General features: G+C 47.3%; 2 protein-coding genes across 7 annotated transcripts in view; one reads left to right on the forward strand and one right to left on the reverse strand.

The window, feature by feature from the left end:
* Gatad2b (GATA zinc finger domain containing 2B) overlaps positions 1-7671 on the forward strand; it is a 66221-nt gene extending 58550 nt beyond the window's left edge. For all 6 annotated transcript variants that reach the window (XM_050118771.1, XM_050118770.1, XM_050118772.1 and 3 more), the window contains 3 exons: positions 553-663; positions 807-924; positions 2317-7671. In XM_050118771.1, coding sequence (XP_049974728.1) covers positions 553-663; positions 807-924; positions 2317-2450 — 363 coding nt within the window. In that variant the 3' untranslated portion in view covers positions 2451-7671. The remainder of the gene's footprint in view (positions 1-552; positions 664-806; positions 925-2316) is intronic.
* Positions 1-20418, reverse strand: part of Slc27a3 (solute carrier family 27 member 3) — a 43882-nt gene that overhangs the window by 12294 nt on the left and 11170 nt on the right. The window lies entirely within an intron of this gene.

Raw genomic sequence — 20418 nt, forward strand, 5'->3', positions numbered from 1 at the left:
CAGTTATAGGATTAGTTTCTCCAAAGGGCAGGGTGAGTTCTGATGCTCAGATCCTTGTATCTGTCCCATTTCCCACTCTGTTAACCATCAGAGTCCCTTAGGTAACGGCATGAGCCTTGTGGGAAAGTAGGGATCAAAACTAAGATTTCTCCTTTAATGGAAGAGCACTTGCTTCCACATCTAAGGCTCTGGTTCCAATCTCCAGCACTGCATGGTAGTTACATGCAGATATGAATGTATGAATGAAGCTCTTTAAAAAATTACAGAGATAAATAGGACCTCAATGATTCATTAGCTTTAATTACATTACCATCCATTGTCCTCCAGTTATCCTCATGAAAGCCAGTATTCTGGAGAGAAGGGAATGCTTTTAATCAATAAGACATGTTGACTGCTTGTACCTGGAGATCTCAGTGAAACCATCTCACCATACTTTTTGCCTTTTCCGAATTATTGTAACTAACTGGCATCATTACAGAAATAAGACCCTTGGTTTTCTAGTTAGAAAATTAGGTTGTGTCTTGTTCAATCTCCTCTAATAACTCCCAACAGGAAATTGAACAGCGATTACAGCAGCAGGCAGCACTCTCCCCTACCACAGCTCCAGCTGTATCCAGTGTCAGTAAACAGGAGACCATCATGAGACATCATACACTTCGGCAGGTGAGGAACTTCTCCCCAACCCTGCTTTCTCTTGGGGGCTGTACTTCTGCATGAGATGGCTCTGTTCTCTTTTACTCCTGTGCTTTTGTCTTCTACTTGAACTTATGTAATGGTAAGGTTCATCAATTGTCCCCTTGTTGCAGGCTCCACAGCCCCAGAGCAGCCTCCAGCGTGGTATTCCCACATCTGCCCGATCCATGCTTTCAAATTTTGCACAGGCACCCCAGTTGTCTGTGCCAGGTGGCCTCCTTGGTATGCCAGGTAAGATGGATTGATTTCAGAACTTACCTCAGAGTTGACTAGTCTCTACTTTAAGGGTCATGTATAGCTCAGGTTGACTCTGAGCTTGCTGTGTAACCAAGGCTGCTACTTCTGTGAACTCCTCCATCACAAGTGCTGAAATTACAGGTGTGTACCACTAGCTTTAGTGCACAGTTCTTTCTGTGTACATAGGTGCATGTATAGAGGTTAGAAGTCAGTCCTGAGTGTCATTCCTCAGGCACTGTCTACTTGTTTTTTGAGATAGGGTCCTTTACTGGCCTCCAGCTGATGAAGTAGGTTGGCTGGCCAGAAACTTCAGAGATCTGGCTCCCATTGCTAGGATTATGAGCGTGCACCACCAAAACCCAGCTTTTTTCTGTGGCTGCTGGGGAATCAAGTTCAGGTCCTCATGTGTGCATGGCAAGCGCTTTGCTGCCTGAGCTTTCTGTCTAGTGCACAATTCTTTTCTTTCGTTAGTGTATATGAGTATTTTACCTGCGTGTATGTCTGTATACCACTTGCATACCTGGTACCCATAGAGACCATAGTAGGGTGTCTTCATCACCCAGATGTATAGTTAACATACAGTTGTGACCCGTCATGTGGGTACTGGGAGTCAAACATTGGTCCTTTGAAAAAGCAACCAGTGCTCTTAAATTGCTGAGCCTTCTCTAGCCCCTATGCACAAATTTTTAGCAGCCCCTTTAGGCCCATTGTTCCTTTGCTTTCTATTTTCCCTTCAGGATATTATAACTATGCTTATTATTCTGCACATGAATTTTTACTTAGTCTTACATGTGCACTAGGACTCTGGTGAAAACAGCAGGGTCCCCACCATTATAAATGGAATTCTGATGTGCATGTGAGTTTTTATTTCTGTTGGCTAAAACAGCAGGGTCTGCTGTCTAGTATGAATGATCTAGGATTCTTTTTCACACTCAGTGGTTCCCAAATCATAGCAGATTTTTTTTTTTTCTCTTCCTTTCAATCATTTTTCTCTTACCGCTGTTTAACCTCGTTCTTCTATACTGTATTGTAAAGACTGTTCATTATTCCTGGTAGGGCTGACCTTTTTTGGTTTTTCGAGACAGGGTTTCTCTGTATAACAGTTCTGGCTGGCCTCGAACTCGCTTTGTAGCCCAGGCTGGCCTCGAACTCACAGAGATCCACCAGTCTTCATCCTAAGTGCTGGGACTAAGGTGTGTGCCACCACTGCCCAGTTAGGGCTGACATGTCTGAAGGAGCTCTTTCTCTGAAGCTTGGGAGTAAGAGTGTAGCTTCTGCTGAAACGAAGCTAGCTCAGGCTAGACAATTGCGTGTTTCCTCGCAATCTCTTCCTGTGCAGTGCCATTTCTTTTCTTAATACCTGTCCTCTTTGTCTCCCGAATCCAGGTGTCAACATTGCATATTTGAACACTGGCATCGGAGGACATAAAGCCCCCAGTTTGGCAGACCGGCAGCGTGAATACCTTCTAGACATGATCCCTCCCCGGTCTATATCTCAGTCCATCAGTGGACAGAAATAACGCCTGTTCCACCTGTGCTGCCCATCCTTGAATCCTTTACCCATTTCTCCTGTTGCCCCCAACTTCCGTCGCATGCAGTGCCTGTACTGGTGCCTACCATACACGGAAAGCAAAACCGAAAAAACAGAAGACAAAAATAGACATCAACAAGAAAACACACGTCCCGCCCTGCCACCTCCCCTTTATTTCACACTGCTGCGATCTATCCTCCTGCTGCTCTGTCTTCTCTCTTCAGTTTCCTTTAACAGTGAGGTGGAGCTTTACCTCTGATAGAGGTCTGAATGAGGTCCTGGGGAGAATCTAAGTCCTTTGATGTGTGTTTCTAAAGTTTGTTTATGCTATAATTATTATTATCATTTTTAATTATATTGTGTGTCTTCCCTTTGTTCTGTGGACGGTTAACACCCCCATCTTCTGTTTTCTTTCCTTCCCTACCTCCATTCTGCTAATGCTCCCTCTTTAAAAAAAAAAAAAATACAGATGATATACAGTTCAGTGACCACATGCAGAGTGCAGTGGATCCTCGGCTGCCCTGTGGGACATAACTGAGAGTGTTAGGGACACTCAACCTGAGTTGTGGAATAGGTATCATCGTGCAAGTAGGACTAGCATCCCAGCTGTGATTGGTCAGGATGGACAGTGTGAGAGGCTCTTTAAGAATAAGGAAAAGAGCTTGGAGGGAGAAGCTTAAAACAAAAAACTACCTGTAGGGAAATTGGGGGAAGAGATGTGACATAAATTTAATAGTGTCCCAAAGAGGACTGCGACCAGGCCCTGGCCTTTCATTGCTGGGGGAATAGGATGATCTTCTGACCCCAGTGAGGATACAGAAGTCTGTTCCAGGCCAACCATCCCAAGATTGTTCATTTTATTTTCTTTGTAAAAATTGTCTCCCATCACATCTTCCTACCCTCTTAACAGATGTTAATCTTCCTTCTAACTATAGTCCCAGAGGAGTGGCTGCTTCCAGCTGCAGGTGCTGGCTGTCCTAGAAGTTGGAATAGGTGTAAGTGAGTCACGTGACAGGAGAGGTTTCTCCCAGCAGTCAAGATCCTTTGCCCTCTTGAATGCTGAGAGATGTGGCTGTAGCCCTAATCAGGTTGGTGTCCTGTTCCGCCTTTGCTATGCTGACTATAGATCCAACTCCTCAGAGCCAAGCAACTTTTGTCAAACCAGCTTTGGACCTCAGCTATACAAGTATTGTCTTCCCCAAGCTCCTTTCCCCAAAATTTTAATAATTTTGCTGTTTTTGTTTTTTTATTTTTATTTTTTTCTTAGGCGCTACTAATATAGAGAATGAATTGAATTGTGCAATGTTGCTGTTCTGGGGTTAGGGAGGTTAGCATCCTGTTTGCCCACACTGTGGCAAGGAGGTGGGGACCAAGCTGTTGTGAGGTAAGGGAAGCCTGAAAATGAAGGGTTTCTATTCTCCTCAGAGTGTGTGTGCGCCTGCCTCTATAGCGCTAGATGCCGCCAGAGTGTACTGGGGACGCTCTGAGCAGGTGTATGAGGAGTTGTGTGATATTTTGCCCTTGATAGCCACCTGAGGAAATTCCCTCATTTTTATTTTTAAAAACTAAATAATTTTTTTAAAGTAAGAAGGCACTTTTAAAATTATTCACACACAAACTGCACACCTTTCCCATAAAATTTGGGGGTAGGGTGGAAAAGGAAGCTGAAATCAAGCTCAATTCCCCTACTCTGGTCTTTTCACAATACTCCAGTGCCACTGTGGGTGATTATACTGGCCCTACGGGCCTTCCTGGCTTTTCCTTTCCTTCAGATTCATTGAGCACTTAATAAAGGAGCGGAGACACAGCTGTGTCTGGGCTCCCCAGTGGGGAAGTGACCTGAAAGCTAGATGCTAGTAACAAATAGTTTGAGCAGGTCATTTCAAGTATTTTTCTGGGGAATGTGGTGCCCCTGACTGTAAGTGGTGGGGAGGGAGGGGGGCTAATGGAGCTGGGTCTGGGATTATTTTAAAATTATATACATATATATATATAATAAAGATATATTCTTACATCTTTTCTTTACCCTCTGTGCTTTGAAAGCACTGGATAAATTGACCTTGTTTTTCTCTTCCACAAAATGGGAAGGGTTTTTTTTTTTTTTTCCTCCACTTTTTAAATGTTTTTCTTAGCAGTCATCTTGCCTTGTGGCATGTCTGTCTAACCTCTCCCTACCCCGTGATGAAGTGCCATTTCTGTTAAGTCTCCCTGACCCCCAGCTCAGAGGTGCTCATAGGTACAAGGTGCCCAAGTTTGTCAGTTGAGATGTAAAGGAACAGAGAGTGTGCAATACTGTCCGGCTGGGCCGTCCCTGCCCGAGCTAGGCTCTCCCTGGGAGCCAGGCCACTTTGAGTAGGGTTTGGAAGTAAGATTATAGAAATGGGGAATAGTGGGGAAGGAAAGCCCATATAATACAGTGCCTGTTTAGGTGCTGAGGCCATAGGGGAGAGGGGAGAGTCTTCCCTGTTTTTATCCCTTCAGGGTCAGTTACATAGAAGCTGCTTATTGACTAGTATAGCTCTGCGGCCCTTTGCTCAGTTGTTGAGGTTTGATTTCTCCTCTTTTTCCCCATCTTCATGTCCTTCCCAGGAACTAGTGAGAGGGGTGAGATCTTTCTTAATCGTGGTATAAAGTGTTAGCCTCCATCTCCTCCCTTAATCCTACCCCTATCCCCTTTCTTAAGCCTCTACATTTTACAGCGTTGATTGCCTTGTGTCCTTCCAACCCTTTTTTTTTTTTAACTCTCACCCTTAGGCCGTGTGCCTTTAGATACTAACCCTCAAGCCCAAAGGATAGGAGGAAAGGCCCTGAGTTCAGCTGTCCTTTACCATTGGACTTTGGCTCCCAGGTGTCAGTAGAGTGAGGATCCAACCAGTACACTCTGGCTTCCTCTAGACCCTGAGGCACTAAAAGCAGTCACTCAGCACGGTGTCTTACTCTGTAGAAAGGGTGGATTAGTGGCAAGGCTGGGGTAAAATTAGGAGACAGAGGTCCTTATTTGTCAGTTTATTTTGTCACTGACCATAGCATCTGAACTCCCTCCATTGCTAAATAAGTATTTTTCCTGCATTTTGGGATATATGTATGGTAGACATTTCTTTTTAAAGACACCAAGATAAATGTTTTCCTGCCTTGGTTACCTTTCCTCACCCCTTTAAAAGGAATTAGCTATAGAACTGCTTTGTAAAGATGCTTCTTGATATTTTACTTTTGTTCCTTTCCCTAAGCCATTCCCATTCCTCCCTTTTTTCTAGAAGGCATAACCCTTCTCTCCACAGCCCCTTCCCCAACTCATCCTAGGTTCCCTTCCTTTTCATCAAGATCTTCATTAGCTTATGATATTTGCTGCCGAGATGTTATAACAAGGACTCATTCGTGTATATAAGCTATTTCTTGATCCATTTAAAAGGAATTGTACATTGTGTAGAAAAAAAAAAACTGAAAAAGAGAAAAAAAAAAAAGCCCTAGCCATGGATATTGTGAAACTGTGTTATGTCATTTTGTAATGTGCCCGTTTGTGTATGATCCGTGCAAAAGGGTTTCTGGGGAAGGGGAGGGTGTAGGGAGACAGGGCTGTGGAGGGTGGGGAGAGGAGTGGGCCGGGCCCAGCACACTGAGACTGGCAGCTGCTCCAACCCCATCCCTCCTTAAAGATGCCACCTCCCCCACCACCCGCCCCTAATTTGTGCCTTGCCCTCCCCACCCTGGAGTAATCCCTCCAGGTCACCAGCACTGCCTTGGCAGAGCCCACTCCCTACCCTAACCTGCCCACTCTTCCTACCCCCAGCATTAGGTTGATACTGTGGGGAAGTGCTGGAGGTTGGGAGGTAGCCGAGGAATGGGGCAGTTCCTGGGGGCATCGAAACCAAGTATTATTATGAATTGTAATTGTATTTGCACTGTTTTCCCCCTCTGATTGCATCAGCATATATACAATATACCTATATAACAAAATCCAGTGTCAAAGCTTTTCTTATGCAAGGGATTTCCCCCAACCTTCAGAAAAAGAACCTCATGGACCTCTGAAAGGGTGGATTGTCAAGAGATAGTAGGAAGGAAGGGTTTTAGGCATCCTAAGGAAGTTACCAATACCATTACAGGTTGTGTGCATTGAGGTGAGGCTTGCTCCTGTGAATTACAGGGCTCCAGGGCCAGGATTGTAGAAAATAAGAATCCAAGACACACGAAGGCACGGTGTGGATGCCTGGAACCTACAGACTTGCTGTGTGGTCTTTGGTGGAGCTCAGTGCCTTCAGCCTGTGATGTGAGGGAGGGAACCACTGGCCTCCACACTTAAGATGCCACAGTTCTTTTCCCACCTGCCCAAAACCAAAAAGCTTCCTGAGGTGAGGGAAGTACTGGACTGCAAAACGAGGGAGGAACTGAAAGGGACTTGTTGGTCTGCTGTTGGCAATGTCTTTGGAAAGTTGCCAGTCCCTGCTTCAGTATTGATGTAGGGAGAGGTGGCAGTTTATGTAGGCTATTAAACCAGTGACATCTTGGTCCTTGTGTTCTAGCCATGTCACGACAGGGACCAGGCTCCAAGCCTCACCTTGTACTCAGAATCCTTAAGAATGGTTAACTAGTGAATGCCCACCAGGTTGGTAGCCAAGTTGCTGTCTTTGTGAGCTATAGGTGTGGAATTTACCTCATCTTGGTGACAAGGAGAGCTCAGATCTCATCTGAGCCCCCACAGGCAACTGTTGACAGTCCGTCTCCTTCAGAGGCCCAGTTTATTCCTCATTTCCTGGGCTGAGTGTTTCTACTCTCTTAAGTTATTGACTCTGACGCCTGGAGAGAGCATAGGTTGATGGGTGAGGCCTTGGTGAAGGTGGAGGATAGATTGGGGTGGGTGGCAGGGAGCAGGGAGGTGGGGTGGGCAATGGCCTTCCCTGAATAGGGGTGGGTGGGAGGGGAACAAGACCCTTTTGCACAACTCTCTTTAAGTTTCCTTTTTTTCTTTTTTAAAAATAACTCATTCTAATTTTCTGCATTGTGTTTGGGAAATAAAATGGAAAAACTAAGACCAATAGGAACTGGTTTTCAAAAGGTAAATACACTCCCATCTGTTTCAGAGACTGCTGAGAATTTCAGCAGTGAAGATTCAAATAATAAGCTAATTTTTGGAGAAAGGATAAAAAGAAAAAACTTTGTAATATTTATCACTTGCAAGCTATGTTTAATAAAGAAAGGAATGGTTTCTAAGCTTTCCTGTTGCTTGTGCTTTAGTGGTGGCCATGGGGGAGAGGGAGTGGTTTGGTGAGAATCTGAGGAGTGTTGATGGATGAGCTATGGCTGTGCTCTACAGTCCCACCATGATACCTTTGGCGACTACTCCCTTGCTTGCCTGTCTGTTTCTCTCTCTCTCTCTCTCTCTCTCTCTCTCTCTCTCTCTCTCTCTCTCTCTCTCTCTCTCTCTCTCTCTCTTTCTTTGAACTATTGAAATCCTTACCTACCTCTGCTGCTGTTCCTCTCCTCCTCTAGGACCCTTCTTCAGCTATCTGATGACGTAGCGTCTCAGGGTACTAGGAGTAGGAATCACTTTCCCTACCTGCCCCACCCTCACACACACTTGTACTAGTCTAGTAGACTATAATTATTGGTAGCTGGTTTCTCTAGACAGTGATATCAGCATCAGAGATTCACACCAAACCTTAACATTCAGAATGTGTCACCCCCAAAAAGGCCTAGAATTGGTCTCAACACAAAGCATCAGTCATTCTGTGTTTTCATTATTTAATTGTATTTGGTGTAAGGGTACCAGATCCCCTAGAACTGGAGTTAGACAGTTGTGAGGTGCTACTACGTGAGTGCTAGGAATCAAACCCAGGTCCTCTGGAAGAGCACCCAGTGCTTTTAACACTGAGCCATCTCTCCAGCTCTACATTTTATTTCTAACAAACTTTTTAGATGACTCCCAGCTAAAGAATACTTGAAAGTCAGGACTCTATCTAGCTCCTTAATGCTCTGCCACACTTTATACCCTTTATGTAGAGGAGCCTCACTGGAAGCTTGTTACCAATCCTGGTGTCGACGCTACCTGAGCACAGAAGAGACAGTATTTGTGGGAACATAACCCATGGGCTTTTCTTCCTCCAAGACCATTTTGGTTTACACTGTGGGACAAAGGGAAAGGTTGGCTGAGGTAGTGGAAGGGTTTGATCTTTACAAAGGATGACAAGGGTGATGAGTGGCCATTTGCTGCTCCTTAACAAGCTGGGAAAGGGAGGCATCACAGTTTTGAGGTGTTGCTTATTTTAACAGGAGATTGTCGGACTGAAACTGTCAATCAGACTAATCCCTTTAGAAGTAGAAATCAATGTCTTGCCTGGTGGTGCACGCTTTTAATCCCAGAAGTTGGGAGGCAGAAGTAGGTGGCGGATCTCTCTGCATTCGAGGACAGCCAGGGCTGTTGTTACACATAGAAACATGGCATGAAAACAAGGAATAGAAACAAGGGGTTGTAGAGATGGCTTGAGATTAGGATCACTTGATCTTACTATGGAGGACTTGGGTTCAATTCCTAGCATCCATGTGGACTTGCCAAGAGTGCCAGCCATACACACAGCACACACATGTACATCAGGCAAAACATACATTCACATAAAAAAATTTTTTGAGACACTTTGTGTAACCCTGGCTGTCCTGGAACTCATCCTATATAGACCAGGCTAACCTTGAACTCTGAGATCTGCCTGTCTCTACCTCCCTAATGCTGGGATTATGCGCACATGCTACCACTACTCAGCCAAATCTTTAAAAATACAAACTCCCAGGCGTTGGTGGCACATGCAGAGCTGGCAGATTTCTGAGTTCAAGGCAGCCTGGTGTATAGAGTGAGTTCCAGAACAGCCAGTGCTACCCAGAGAAACCCTGTCTTGGAAAAAAAAAAAAAAAACAAACCTGAAACAGACATTGGGGCTGAGAAGATGGCTCCTCGGTAGTTAGGAGCACTGGCTGTTCTTCCAGAAGAACTGGGTTCAATTCCTAGCACCCGTGTGGTAGCCTGTAACTCCAGGAGGGATCTGATTCCCTCAGTTTGACTTCCACAGACACCAAGCACATGTCCTTCACAGACATGCAGGCAAAGCACCTATATACATTAAAAACTTTAAAAAAAAAAAAAAAGCCAGGCAATGGTGGTGCACGCCGCCCTTATTCCCAGCTCTCGGGAGGCAGGTGGATACCTGTGAGTTTGAGGCCTGTCTGGTCTTCACAAAGAAACCCTGTCTTGAAAAAACAAAAGAATAAAGGAATACTAGGCACTTGGGCACTGCAATACGTACATGTAGCTCAGCCTAGAAGTTCAAATCCAACCTAGACAATTTATGTAACAAGGTACTTTTCAAATAGGTAAATAATAAGCAATGTTAGCAATTCACTCAGGTCTGTGTGGAGAAAGATCACTGCTTGCCAAAAACGAGCCCTTGGCTGCTGAGGGCAAAGAAACCTTGGGTGGCATCTTAATTCCAGTTCCTATTGCTCTGATGAAATACCTGACCAAAAGCAAGTTGGAAGACGTTTGTTTGCCTTATACTTCCACATCATAGCCCATCACTGAAGGAGGCCTGGAAGCAGGAATTGATGCACGGGGCATAGAGGGGTGCTGCTTACTGGCTTGTTCTCCATGGCTTAGTCTGCTTTCTTAGAGAACCCAGGACCACCCGCCCCACACTCACTAACTAGACAACGTCTACCTACAGCCTAGTCTTATGGAGGCATTTTCTCACCTGAAGTTCCCTCCTCTCAGTTCAAATAGCTTGTGTTATGTTGACATAAAACCCACCTGTTCAGCCGGGCAGTGGTGGCGCACGCCTTTAATCCCAGCACTCGGGAGGCAGAGGCAGGCGGATCTCTGAGTTCAAGACCAGCCTGGTCTACAGAGCTAGTTCCAGGACAGGCTCCAAAGCCACAGAGAAACCCTGTCTCGAAAAACCAAAAACAACAACAACAACAACAAAAAAACACCTGTTCAGCGGCCCAGCAAGGGCAATGGCTCTCAGATAGCAGCACAGAGTTGACACTGCACACTTTGGAGAAGCCCGGGGTAACAGGATTGCAGAGAAAAACAAAACAGATGGCAGCCATAGCCCACCTGAAGTCAGGGACTCGACAGCACTGAGGCAACCATCACACTGCTACCAGTGCTGGAAACCAGGATGGGGTCAGAGCCTGGGTGGCCGCTCTGGTGCAGTGGGCCTTGCATGGGGTGTAGGCTGTGGCTGCCTCCAGGTTAAAGACGTTCTCAGAGACCAGCTTGGCATCTCAGGACCCCCTCTGCCCAGCCACATGACCCCAGCTCCATAAGGAAACTTAGACCACTCTTGATACCTGGCTGGCCCATCCAGGTCTCCAAGGAACGCAGAGGAGGCTACTGGAGCAGTCTGCCAGACTGGAGAGCAGCGAGGAGGCCTGAGAGCGTGGCAGAGAGTCTTCTGGAGTACGGTCCCAGAAACCTGACAAGAGTCTAGAAGGGGTTGACTCAGGTCGCTAGGGCCCAAGACTGACTTTGCCAGTACAGCCAAGTACTCACACCCTTGTCCTTTCTCACCAGCACATCCACATCCAGCTTGCACTGGCCATGTCCACCAGAGGGGTAGCTCTTAGGACACTGGCAGAAATGAACAAAGCCATACCTGCAGATCCCTGGGAGTTGGGCATGGCTCTGGGTTCCCTATCATAGCCTTCTGGGCACTGGCTTGTTTGGAACCCATGCTGTTTTCCGCCTTGAATTGGCAAATAGCCTCATCTTCAACAGAGACTTGGTGTGTAAAGAAAAACGAACAGCCAAAACTCACAGGCTAAAAGAGGGGTCCTGAAGGATGCAGCTGAGGCCTGCTCAGACAAAGAGGAGCAATCACTTGTATGGTACAGCAGGCAGGGGGCAGAGCCATGGGTGGGTGGAGGTACTTGGTGGAAAGGGAAGGCTCTGTGTGTGTTCGTGTGTGTGTGTGTGTGTGTGTGTGTGTGGTGGATTATTTGTATACTGTGTGAAGGTGGGGAGAGAGAAAGTAAAAGTAGGAGGAGGAATCTAAGTGGATGAGAGATGGGAGGAGACATGGAAGAAGCAGGATGGGCAGTACCTGAAAGAATGTAGATTAATAGAAATGGGTTTAGCTGGGCGGTGGTAGTGCACACCTTTAATCCCAGCACTCGGGAGGCAGAGGCAGGCGGACCTCTGTGAGTTCGAGGCCAGCCTGGTCTACAAGAGCTAGTTTCCAGGACAGACTCCAAAGCTACAGATAAACCCTGTCTCAAAAAAAAAAAAAAAAAAAAAAAAAAAAAAAAAAAAAAAAAAAAAAAAAAAAAAAAAAAAAAAAAAAAAAAAAAAAAAAAAAAAAAAAAAAAAAAAAAAAAAAGAAAGAAAGAAAGAAAGAAAGAAAAGAAAAAAGAAAAGAAAGAAGTGGGTTAATTTAAGTTATAAGAGCTTGATGTGGGATTCCCTGTTTGCTGTGATTACCATTTGATTAATAAAGAAACTGCTTTAGGCCTAAGCACAGAACTAGGCGGGTGAACTAAACTGAATTCTGGGAGAAAGGCGGCAGAGTCAGTGAGAAGTCATGTAGCCACCACCAGAGACAGACGCAGGATGGAACTTTACCGGTAAGCCACAGCCACATGGAGATACACAGATTAATAGAAATGGGTTAAATTAAGATGTAAAAGCTAGCCAATAAGAAGCTAGAGCTAATAGGCCAAAGAGTGACTTAATTAATACAGTTTTTGTGTGGTTACTTCAGAGCTGAGCAGCCGGGAACAAACAAGCGGCCTCCTACAACAAAAGCTAGTTAAAAACAAGCCATTTTTTCATAATTAATAAGTCTCTGTGTCAGGACTGAGGAGATGGCTCAGTGGTTAAAAGCACTGTCTACTCTTCCAGAGGACCTGGGTTCAATCCCCAGCACCCACATGGCAGCTCATAACTGTAACTCCACTTCCAGGTGATCTGACACCCTCACACAGACATACATGGAGGCAAAGACCAATACACAAGAAATTAAATAAAATAATTTAAAAAATGTTTCCGTGTTGTTGTGAGCTGGCAGCCCGAGAAAAATCCGGCGGTGAGAGGCGGGTGGGGTCTGGGGTACCTATTGGGAAATTGCTTGGTTATATTCCTGGAGCAGCACCTTCCAACTTTCCAGCTGAACCAGCCTAGGGTCAGTGAAACCCTGAGCCCCACGGAGATCATGGACAAACTAGGGGAGTTAGGCAGGCAAGGAAGAGAAGAAAGGACCCTGACACCCCGGCTTCTTCCCACTACCATTTGGGTCATCTCCTGACCTAGGCTGCCGAGTACCTCAGGCCTGGAGGCTCACCCCACATACGGAGAGTACCCTGGTGCTTCACTGATTAGGGGCACAGACATAGACCTCAAGTGCTGGGGACAGAAACAGACATCACCAGGGTCCCAGTACACAGAACCTGGATGCCCTCTACACTTGAGGGAGCGGCCATCTATGGGAAAGCATGAAGGTAAGGGCAGTGGCCTGGCTAGGATGGGAGGAAGGCACCTCTCTACCCAGGAGGCTCAGGGAACAAGTGGCCGTGGGAGGCAGAGGGCACTGGGTCAGTTTCTAACACCCGGGTCTAGTGCACTGTGGGAATTACTGAGGCCAGGCCAAAGCCCACTGAGGGGAAACTGGCTAAAGCAAGGATGGGCGAGCCCTTGCCATTTCCCACATGGCTTCTGCCCACCGTGGCTGTGCTTCATCAGGTGAAACGACCCGCACAACACTGGTCATGGTAATGCATGGCCGGGATCCCTGCACAGAGGATCACCAGGGCATTCGTCAGCCAGAAGCTAGTCTGGACCACAGACCACGTTTAGAGCCAGCTGGGAGAGAAGGAACAGGCAGGGATGGAGCTTGCATCGCTTTCCCTAGAGGTCTCCCAAGACTCCCCGCGGGACGAGTGTCAGAAGCTATTCAGATGAGAGAAATGTTTTCCCAAGCACCACCACTCTGCACCTAGAACACATGTTCATCATGTGACCCCCCCCATTTATTATGGAAAAATGAAAGCCGTGGTGGGGGCTACTGTGTGCCTGGCAATTGTCCCCAGCTTACGGCAGCGGCTCCTGTCTCTCCAGTGCTGTCCCTTCACACAGCTCCTTGTGCTACTTCCCAACTGTAATTTTGCTACTGATATGAATCGTAATATAAGCATCTGATCTAGGACCTCCCAGACGGGTCCTGACCCACAGGTGGAAAGCTGCTGCCTTGGGCTGTAAACTGGCCTTGGCTTCCCCCCCCCCCCCACTCTGACTTGTCTTCTTTCTATTGTCTGGCCCTTTCTAACAGGAACTTAGCTTTTCATAAGTGCGCTTCCCTTAGAACTACACAGATTTGACTAGAGTGTCTGGCATGCGAATCTCAGCAGGATCTTATGGTTCAGGCCTATAAATCCTAGCTACTTAGAAGGCCAAAGCAGGAGGATCTCAAGTCCAAAGCCCTTCAGGGGCTGGTAGTCTAACTCTGAGCCTAGCATGTATGAGGCCGTCGACTAAATTCCCAGCACCATAGGACAGCACAGTGCTGTAGCGTGAATAATAAAAACCCAGAGACAGATATTGGGGTTCTGCTGGCCCTCTAATCCCACATGGGAAGGTGGGATAGCAGAGGAGAATGGGGGACCCTATTGGGCCTCTCCTACTTTCTTAGAGGAACCCACCCCCCACCCTTTGCTTTGCCTTTCTAAGTCAGTTCCAGATCAGAGATCCCACAGTGTCTCCTTTCCCTTCTCAACTTTTAATTTTAAAATTATTATTAGCCCTAGGGGTGGAGATACACAGCTATAATGGCAGTGCCCAGGTGACTGAAGGAGGGAGATTGAGGCTAACTTGTGCCAAAAATAAAAATGACCCTCCCACCCCAACTTTGTTTTGTTTTCTGTGTTTCTTCGTAATCACATTTGCTTTCGGGAAAGGACAGCTGCAGGGGTCTGTTCTCTCCCTGGGATTGAACCCAGGTCCTTTGCGGCGACCTCAAGGGCTTTTTCCTGCTGAGCCTCCTCATCTGCTTTCCCCACCCCCACCCCCTGGCGGAATAAGGACTTTATTAGAAGAGTCATCCACAGGCGAGAGCATCTAAGTCTCTTTTCTGCTGCTGTGACAAGGGGACCCCATGATCCTGACATGTCCCTCTGGTCGGCCTGGACATACCCAGCTCTGCCCGCCCAGCACTTGCACTGCCACACTAGGCCTCTTTTTCATTTGTTTTCTTTCTTTTTAAAATTATTTTAAGATTAACTGGCAAACCTGGCCCAGCTGGAAGAGTTTTCATCCCGTCTCTGCAGTCTCCCCATCCTGGGAGTTCCTGGCTTCTTCCAGGAGAAAGGAGTGTCTTGGGCAGGGTGGCTGACAGGGAAGGATATATGGATGGGACTTGAAGGGGGCTTTGGGTGACTGAGGGAATGGAGCACACTACATAAAACTGCATAAACTGCATAAAACCTCGATCCAGGCAGAGAGCTCTTACCCTGCATGGGCCCTCTTCCTTGGCCATTCTGGACCTCCCTCTGTAGATCAGGTTAGCCTTGAACTTAGAGCTCCGCCTGCCTCTGCCTCCCGAGTGCTGGCCTTAAGGTGAGCAGCACCACCTGGCTTCTAGTTTTTACATTTTTTTTTTTTTTTCAGTTATGTATCCTTTGGTGAGACTGCATTGAGTGGCTATGGCCTGGAGCCTACGGTTTCCTGCCCATGCCTGCTTAGTTAGCCATAGGAGCCCCCTAGTGGCTGATTAAGGCATGACTGCCCTCACCAACACAAACAGCACCTACGTGTCCGGCTTCCCGTTGTGTCCTTAGAGGTTCAGCTGCAGCCCTCTTTTAGGAAACGATATCTCCCGCCCCATTTGACCACCCAGAATGTTCCCTCTGAGTTACAAAGCTTTTCATCCTCACCCGCAGGAGGCACTCGCTAGTGCACACAGAGTTGCAGATGCAAGAACTCATACAGGCTGACTGAGCCCGCTCCCTACCTCACCTAGAGCCCCTACTGTCCTCTGAATCAAGTATGGATCCCATTCTGGCCTTTGCCTTTCTCAGCACCAGTTTCTAGAGTCAGCACCTCTGCTGCCTGCAGGCAGTGTGCTGTTATCTCCTGGGCTTTTGCCTCTCTCACCTCCTCCTGCCTCTTTCTGTTCATCCTCCAGCACCTAGCTTGACCCAGCCTAGCCCTGAAAGCCCCTGGCCATCCCTTGCCCAAGCCCAGGCCTGCTTCCCACTGCACTTCTAGCAGGTGCTGAGCTATTGGAAGCCCCACGAATTAGCAGGACCCCTCTGGTCTGTGCAGAAAGTTGGATGCTCAGAATTCCAAAGCATTCTCTTTCCTGAACAACCAGGTAGACACACTCTCCCTGTGTCCAGAGCCCATCCTGGTTCTTACTTAAGCAGGGCCAGCTGGGTACCCTGGCTATTGCAGATACTGGCCACACTTTATGCCCTACAGTGGTAGGTGATCACCTCAGCCTGGCTCACGCTGGTAATGTGGAGGATACCACCAGACAGCAGTGTGACCCAAAGGGTGCAGGAGTCGCAAATCCACAGCCTGCACCCCACACCCAGCTCAGTGGTGGTCAGAGCTACCCCACTGTGCTGCTGTAAATGGACCGTTAGGCAGGCGTTTGAAGCAGCCAGCACTACCCACTCCACCTTGGGCAACCTTGGGGTTGGGTGGCGTGAGAGTGTCTGCACGTCAGACCTGCCGTTTCCCGTTGATCTCAGCACTACCTCCTTAAATAGTCTCTTCTGAGACTCTGGGGCGGCTGAACACTTTCATTCCCTTCGCTAAAATTTCTTAGTTTAGCTGGGTGGTGGTGGCACACTCCTTTAATCCCAGCACTTGGGAGGCAGAGTCAGGTGAATGAATCTCTGTGGATTTGAAGCCTATCTGGTCTACAGAACGAGTTCCAGGACAGGCCCCAAAGCTATAGAGAAACCCTGTTTCAAAAAACAAACAAACAAATATATAAATAAGTTACTTGGGGCTGGAGAGATGGCTCAGTGGTTAAGAGCATTGCCTGCTCTTCCAAAGGTCCTGAGTTCAATTCCCGGCAACCACATGGTGGCTCACAACCATCTGTAGTGAGGTCTGGTACCCTCTTCTGGCCTGCAGACATACACACAGACAGAATATCATATACATAATAAATAAATAAATTTTTAAAAAAAGTTACTTGGTTTGTAACCAAGACAACCGGATTTAAAGTCCTTTCTCAACCTCCAGGATCTTGGGATTACAGCCATTCTTTGCTCCTTGATTTTTTAAAAATTACACATTACAGTTGTGTTGGTATAAAGTCAAACTACTCTAAGCTGACACATTACACACCCATTATCCTTTTCCCAATTCTTGTTGTAATGAAATTATGAAGCTCACGATGTGGAGTTGATAGAGTGCTCGCCTAGCTTGCACAAAGCTCTGGGTTCAGTCCCCACCGCGAAAACCAGATGTGGTGGTGCACGCCTGTAACGTAGACCAGATGTGGTGCTGCACACCTGTAACATAGACCAGATGTGGTGGTACACACCTATAACCCAGCACTCTGGAGATAGAAGCAGGGAAGATCAGAATGCAAGAGCATCCTCAGCTACACAGCGATTGTGAGGCCAGGGACTTGACGCAGGTGCTGGGCATTGAACTCAGGTTCTCTGGATGAACAAGAGTACTCAAAGGTACAGGCCCAAGGCACTATGCACGCAGTCTGGTGGCTGAGCTTTTCCTGCCCAGGTCTACTGTGGGTACCATCCTGGGTGCTGCCATGTCTCCCCATAGGAGCCCTATCTCTTTCCAGCTGGGCACAGGCCTGAGGCTTCCCAGTCACTGGGTCCTGGGTCTTACAGAGGGTGTTCAGAGGGGGCAGTCATGTGACATCAGGATGGCATTGCTGACACTGGCCAAGGTCAGCCCACTCTACTATCAGGAGATGGCTGCAGGCAGCTCCCTTCTACCTGGCAAGGTAGCACCAGTGAGTGCACACGTGGCCACCAAGCTCCTGGACTCATGAAGCCAGCTCAGCTCCTGTAGTTCAGCCCGTGCTGCCTGGATCGTGCTCCCTCTACCCTCTACCCTCAATTGACTTATTCTGTGCCTGAGGATGGGACCAAGGAACTTGGCTTTGAGGGATCTAGGTACCAAGAGAGGAGCTGGGAGTTGTCATCAGAGCCGCCTGCTGTCCCACAGATAGATCACCAGGGCTGATGTCTGATAGGCCTGATTGATGGCCTCATTCAGCTGAGCCCTGGCAAAGGGCCAGGGGCCAGGGCAGACACAATAGAGAGATTAGAGACTGAGGCCTGGGCATTGTGTTCCCTTGGAGACAATGGAGTCACCTCCTCCTTTCTCCAGTGGGCCCATCTGCCTATCTACCCATGAGGTCAGCTTCCCAGGACTCCTGGCTTTCCCTTTGCCCCTCCTGCCACTAGCAGCAGCCTCTGACTAGGGGAAGGAACATGCTCAGACGCTCACACAGCACACACCTGTAGCCGGCTTTCTCAGCCCTCCACCCCAAATCATGACGCAGACTTATTACTAGTGATGCTCATTTCTAGCTAGCTTTTTCCCTTTACTCTCTATCTACGATTTACTTCAGGGCTCTTTACCTTTTTTATTCTGTAAGCCCTACTCCGAGTCTGGTTGGCTCCAGGCATCTCTCTCTTTTTCTCCTCATTCTCTCCTTTCTCTCTTCCTGAGCCTAAATTCCTCCTCATACTCTCTCTACCTATGCCAGCCCCGCCCAGCCCTCAACTGTCCAGCTATCGGCTATTCAGTTTTTTATTAGACCTTAGGCAGGCAAGGTGAACTCGCAACTTATGGTTACATAATTAAACAAATGCATCATAAACAAATGGAACACCCTTTACATAGCTAAAGTGATATTCTGCAACAGAAACAATGTAACACATCTTTACATAGTTAAAGTATTATTCCACAACACACACCTCTGCTAGAAATTACACCCATACAGCCCATCTGACTCCAGGGCATAGACACGTAGACTGTCAAAGAAGCCACAAATACTGGGAGATGCTTCTACAGATTCAAAGTCTAGTACAAAAGCCCAGGGCTGTCGGAAGCCCAGGCCCACAGACACCCTTCCACAAACATCATAAACCTGCAAGTGGGGTGGGACAGAGGGGTGGGCAACAGCGGCCTTCGAAGGCCTTCAGGCCTGCGACTCTGCCAGGGATGCTCTTCCTCGCCCTCAGTCCTAAGTGCTGCACGGCCCTCTGGGCCCTAAGAATGTCTCCCTCCGGAAAGCATGGGAGAGGAAAAGAGAAAAAAGGGGAGAACACGCAAAACCCAGAGACCATGTGTTCATTCTCGGGGGGGGGCAGTTTAAATAGCCTGCGGGAGTGGACCCCACCTTCCCTGGGGTCTATGTTTTCTCGGAGGTGGAGTTTGGACTAAGGCAACTCTCAGGGGAGGGGGCTTGAAATAGAGTTTCCTGTCCTGGATTCCAAAGATGGGTGCCAGAGGGCTGGGAGGAGGCCCCTAACTAAAAACCATCCTCAGGGGCTGCATTCCAGGCCTCCCTAACCCTGACTTCATCCCTTAGCCCTGGATTTTGAGAGGGCCAGGCAAATATCATGATAGGTCCATAAAATGGTCTGCAGAGCTAGTTCCAGGACAGGCTCTAAAGCCACAGAGAAACCCTGTCTCGAAAAACAAAAACAAAAACAAAAACAAAAACAACAACAACAAAATAACTCAGCTAAGAACTAGGAGCTGGGCAGTGGTGGCCCGGGCCTTTAATCCTAGCACTTGGGAGGCAGAGACCCGTGGATCTCTGGGAGTTCAAGGCCAGACCCGTGTACAGAGTGAGTTCCAGGACAGGATTCAAAAACTACAGAGAAACCCTGTCTTGAGAAACAAAAAACAGGGCTGGAGAGATGGCTCAGAGGTTAAGAGCATTGCCTACTCTTCCAAAGGTCCTGTAATGAGGTCTGGTGCCCTCTTCTGGCCTGCAGACATACACACAGACAGAATATTGTATACATAATAAATAAATAAATAAATAAATAAATAAATAAATAAATAATTTTTTTAAAAAAAAAAGGAAGAAAGAAAGAACTGCCCGACACTGGATGAGGACAAAGCCTGGGACCTGTCCAGACCTGCCCGAGAATGGAAAAACTATAGCCTTAGCCCACCCCTACTAGCCTTAACCAATTAGAAATATAATAATATGATTGCCACTCATGTAAGCCAATCCTAAGTAGACCGGTCACACTGCTTTTAAATTTCCGGTACCTGTGCTTAGAAGGAGTTTAGCCATTCTGCACAGGTGTGTGACGGACATACGTGTGGTATAATAAACACTCTTGCTGGTTGCATCGTGACTGGGGGACTTTGGGGGACTTCTCGCAGACCCTAATACATTTCACTGTCCTGCGCCTCTCATGAGTGATTTTACCCCTGAGGGGTCAAGTACACCTTTAATCTCAACACTCAGAGGCAGAGGCAGGAGGAGCTCTGTGAGTACTAGGCCAGCCTGTTCTACAGAGCGAGTTCTAGGACAGCTTCAGCTACACGGAGAAACCATGTCTTGGGAGAGAAAAAAAAGTAACTTGGGGAGAAAGGAGTTTATTTTTACCTTATAGATTATAAGCCAATTACTGAGCAAAGGCAGGACAAGAATTTAGGGCAGGAGCCTGGAGGCAGAAACTGATGCAGACACCACCGAGTAATGTTGCTTACTGGTTCGTTACCAGACCTGGTTTAATTACTTTCTTTTTAAGATTTATTTATTTATTTATGAGTGCTCTATTTGCATGACTTTATGCTAGAAGAGGACATCAGATTCCGCTACAGATGGTTGTGAGCCACCATGTGGTTGCTGGGATTTGAACTCAGGTCCTCTGGAAGAGCAGTCTGTGTTCTTAACCACTGAGCCATCTCTCTAGCCCCCAGTCTACTTTCTTTTTTTTTTTTAATATTTATTTATTTATTATGT

The sequence above is a fragment of the Alexandromys fortis genome, unplaced genomic scaffold (assembly GCF_014885135.2).
Source record: "Alexandromys fortis isolate MF-2015 unplaced genomic scaffold, M_Fortis_MF-2015_v1.1 scaffold_152, whole genome shotgun sequence".
Classification (NCBI taxonomy): Eukaryota; Metazoa; Chordata; class Mammalia; order Rodentia; family Cricetidae; genus Alexandromys; species Alexandromys fortis.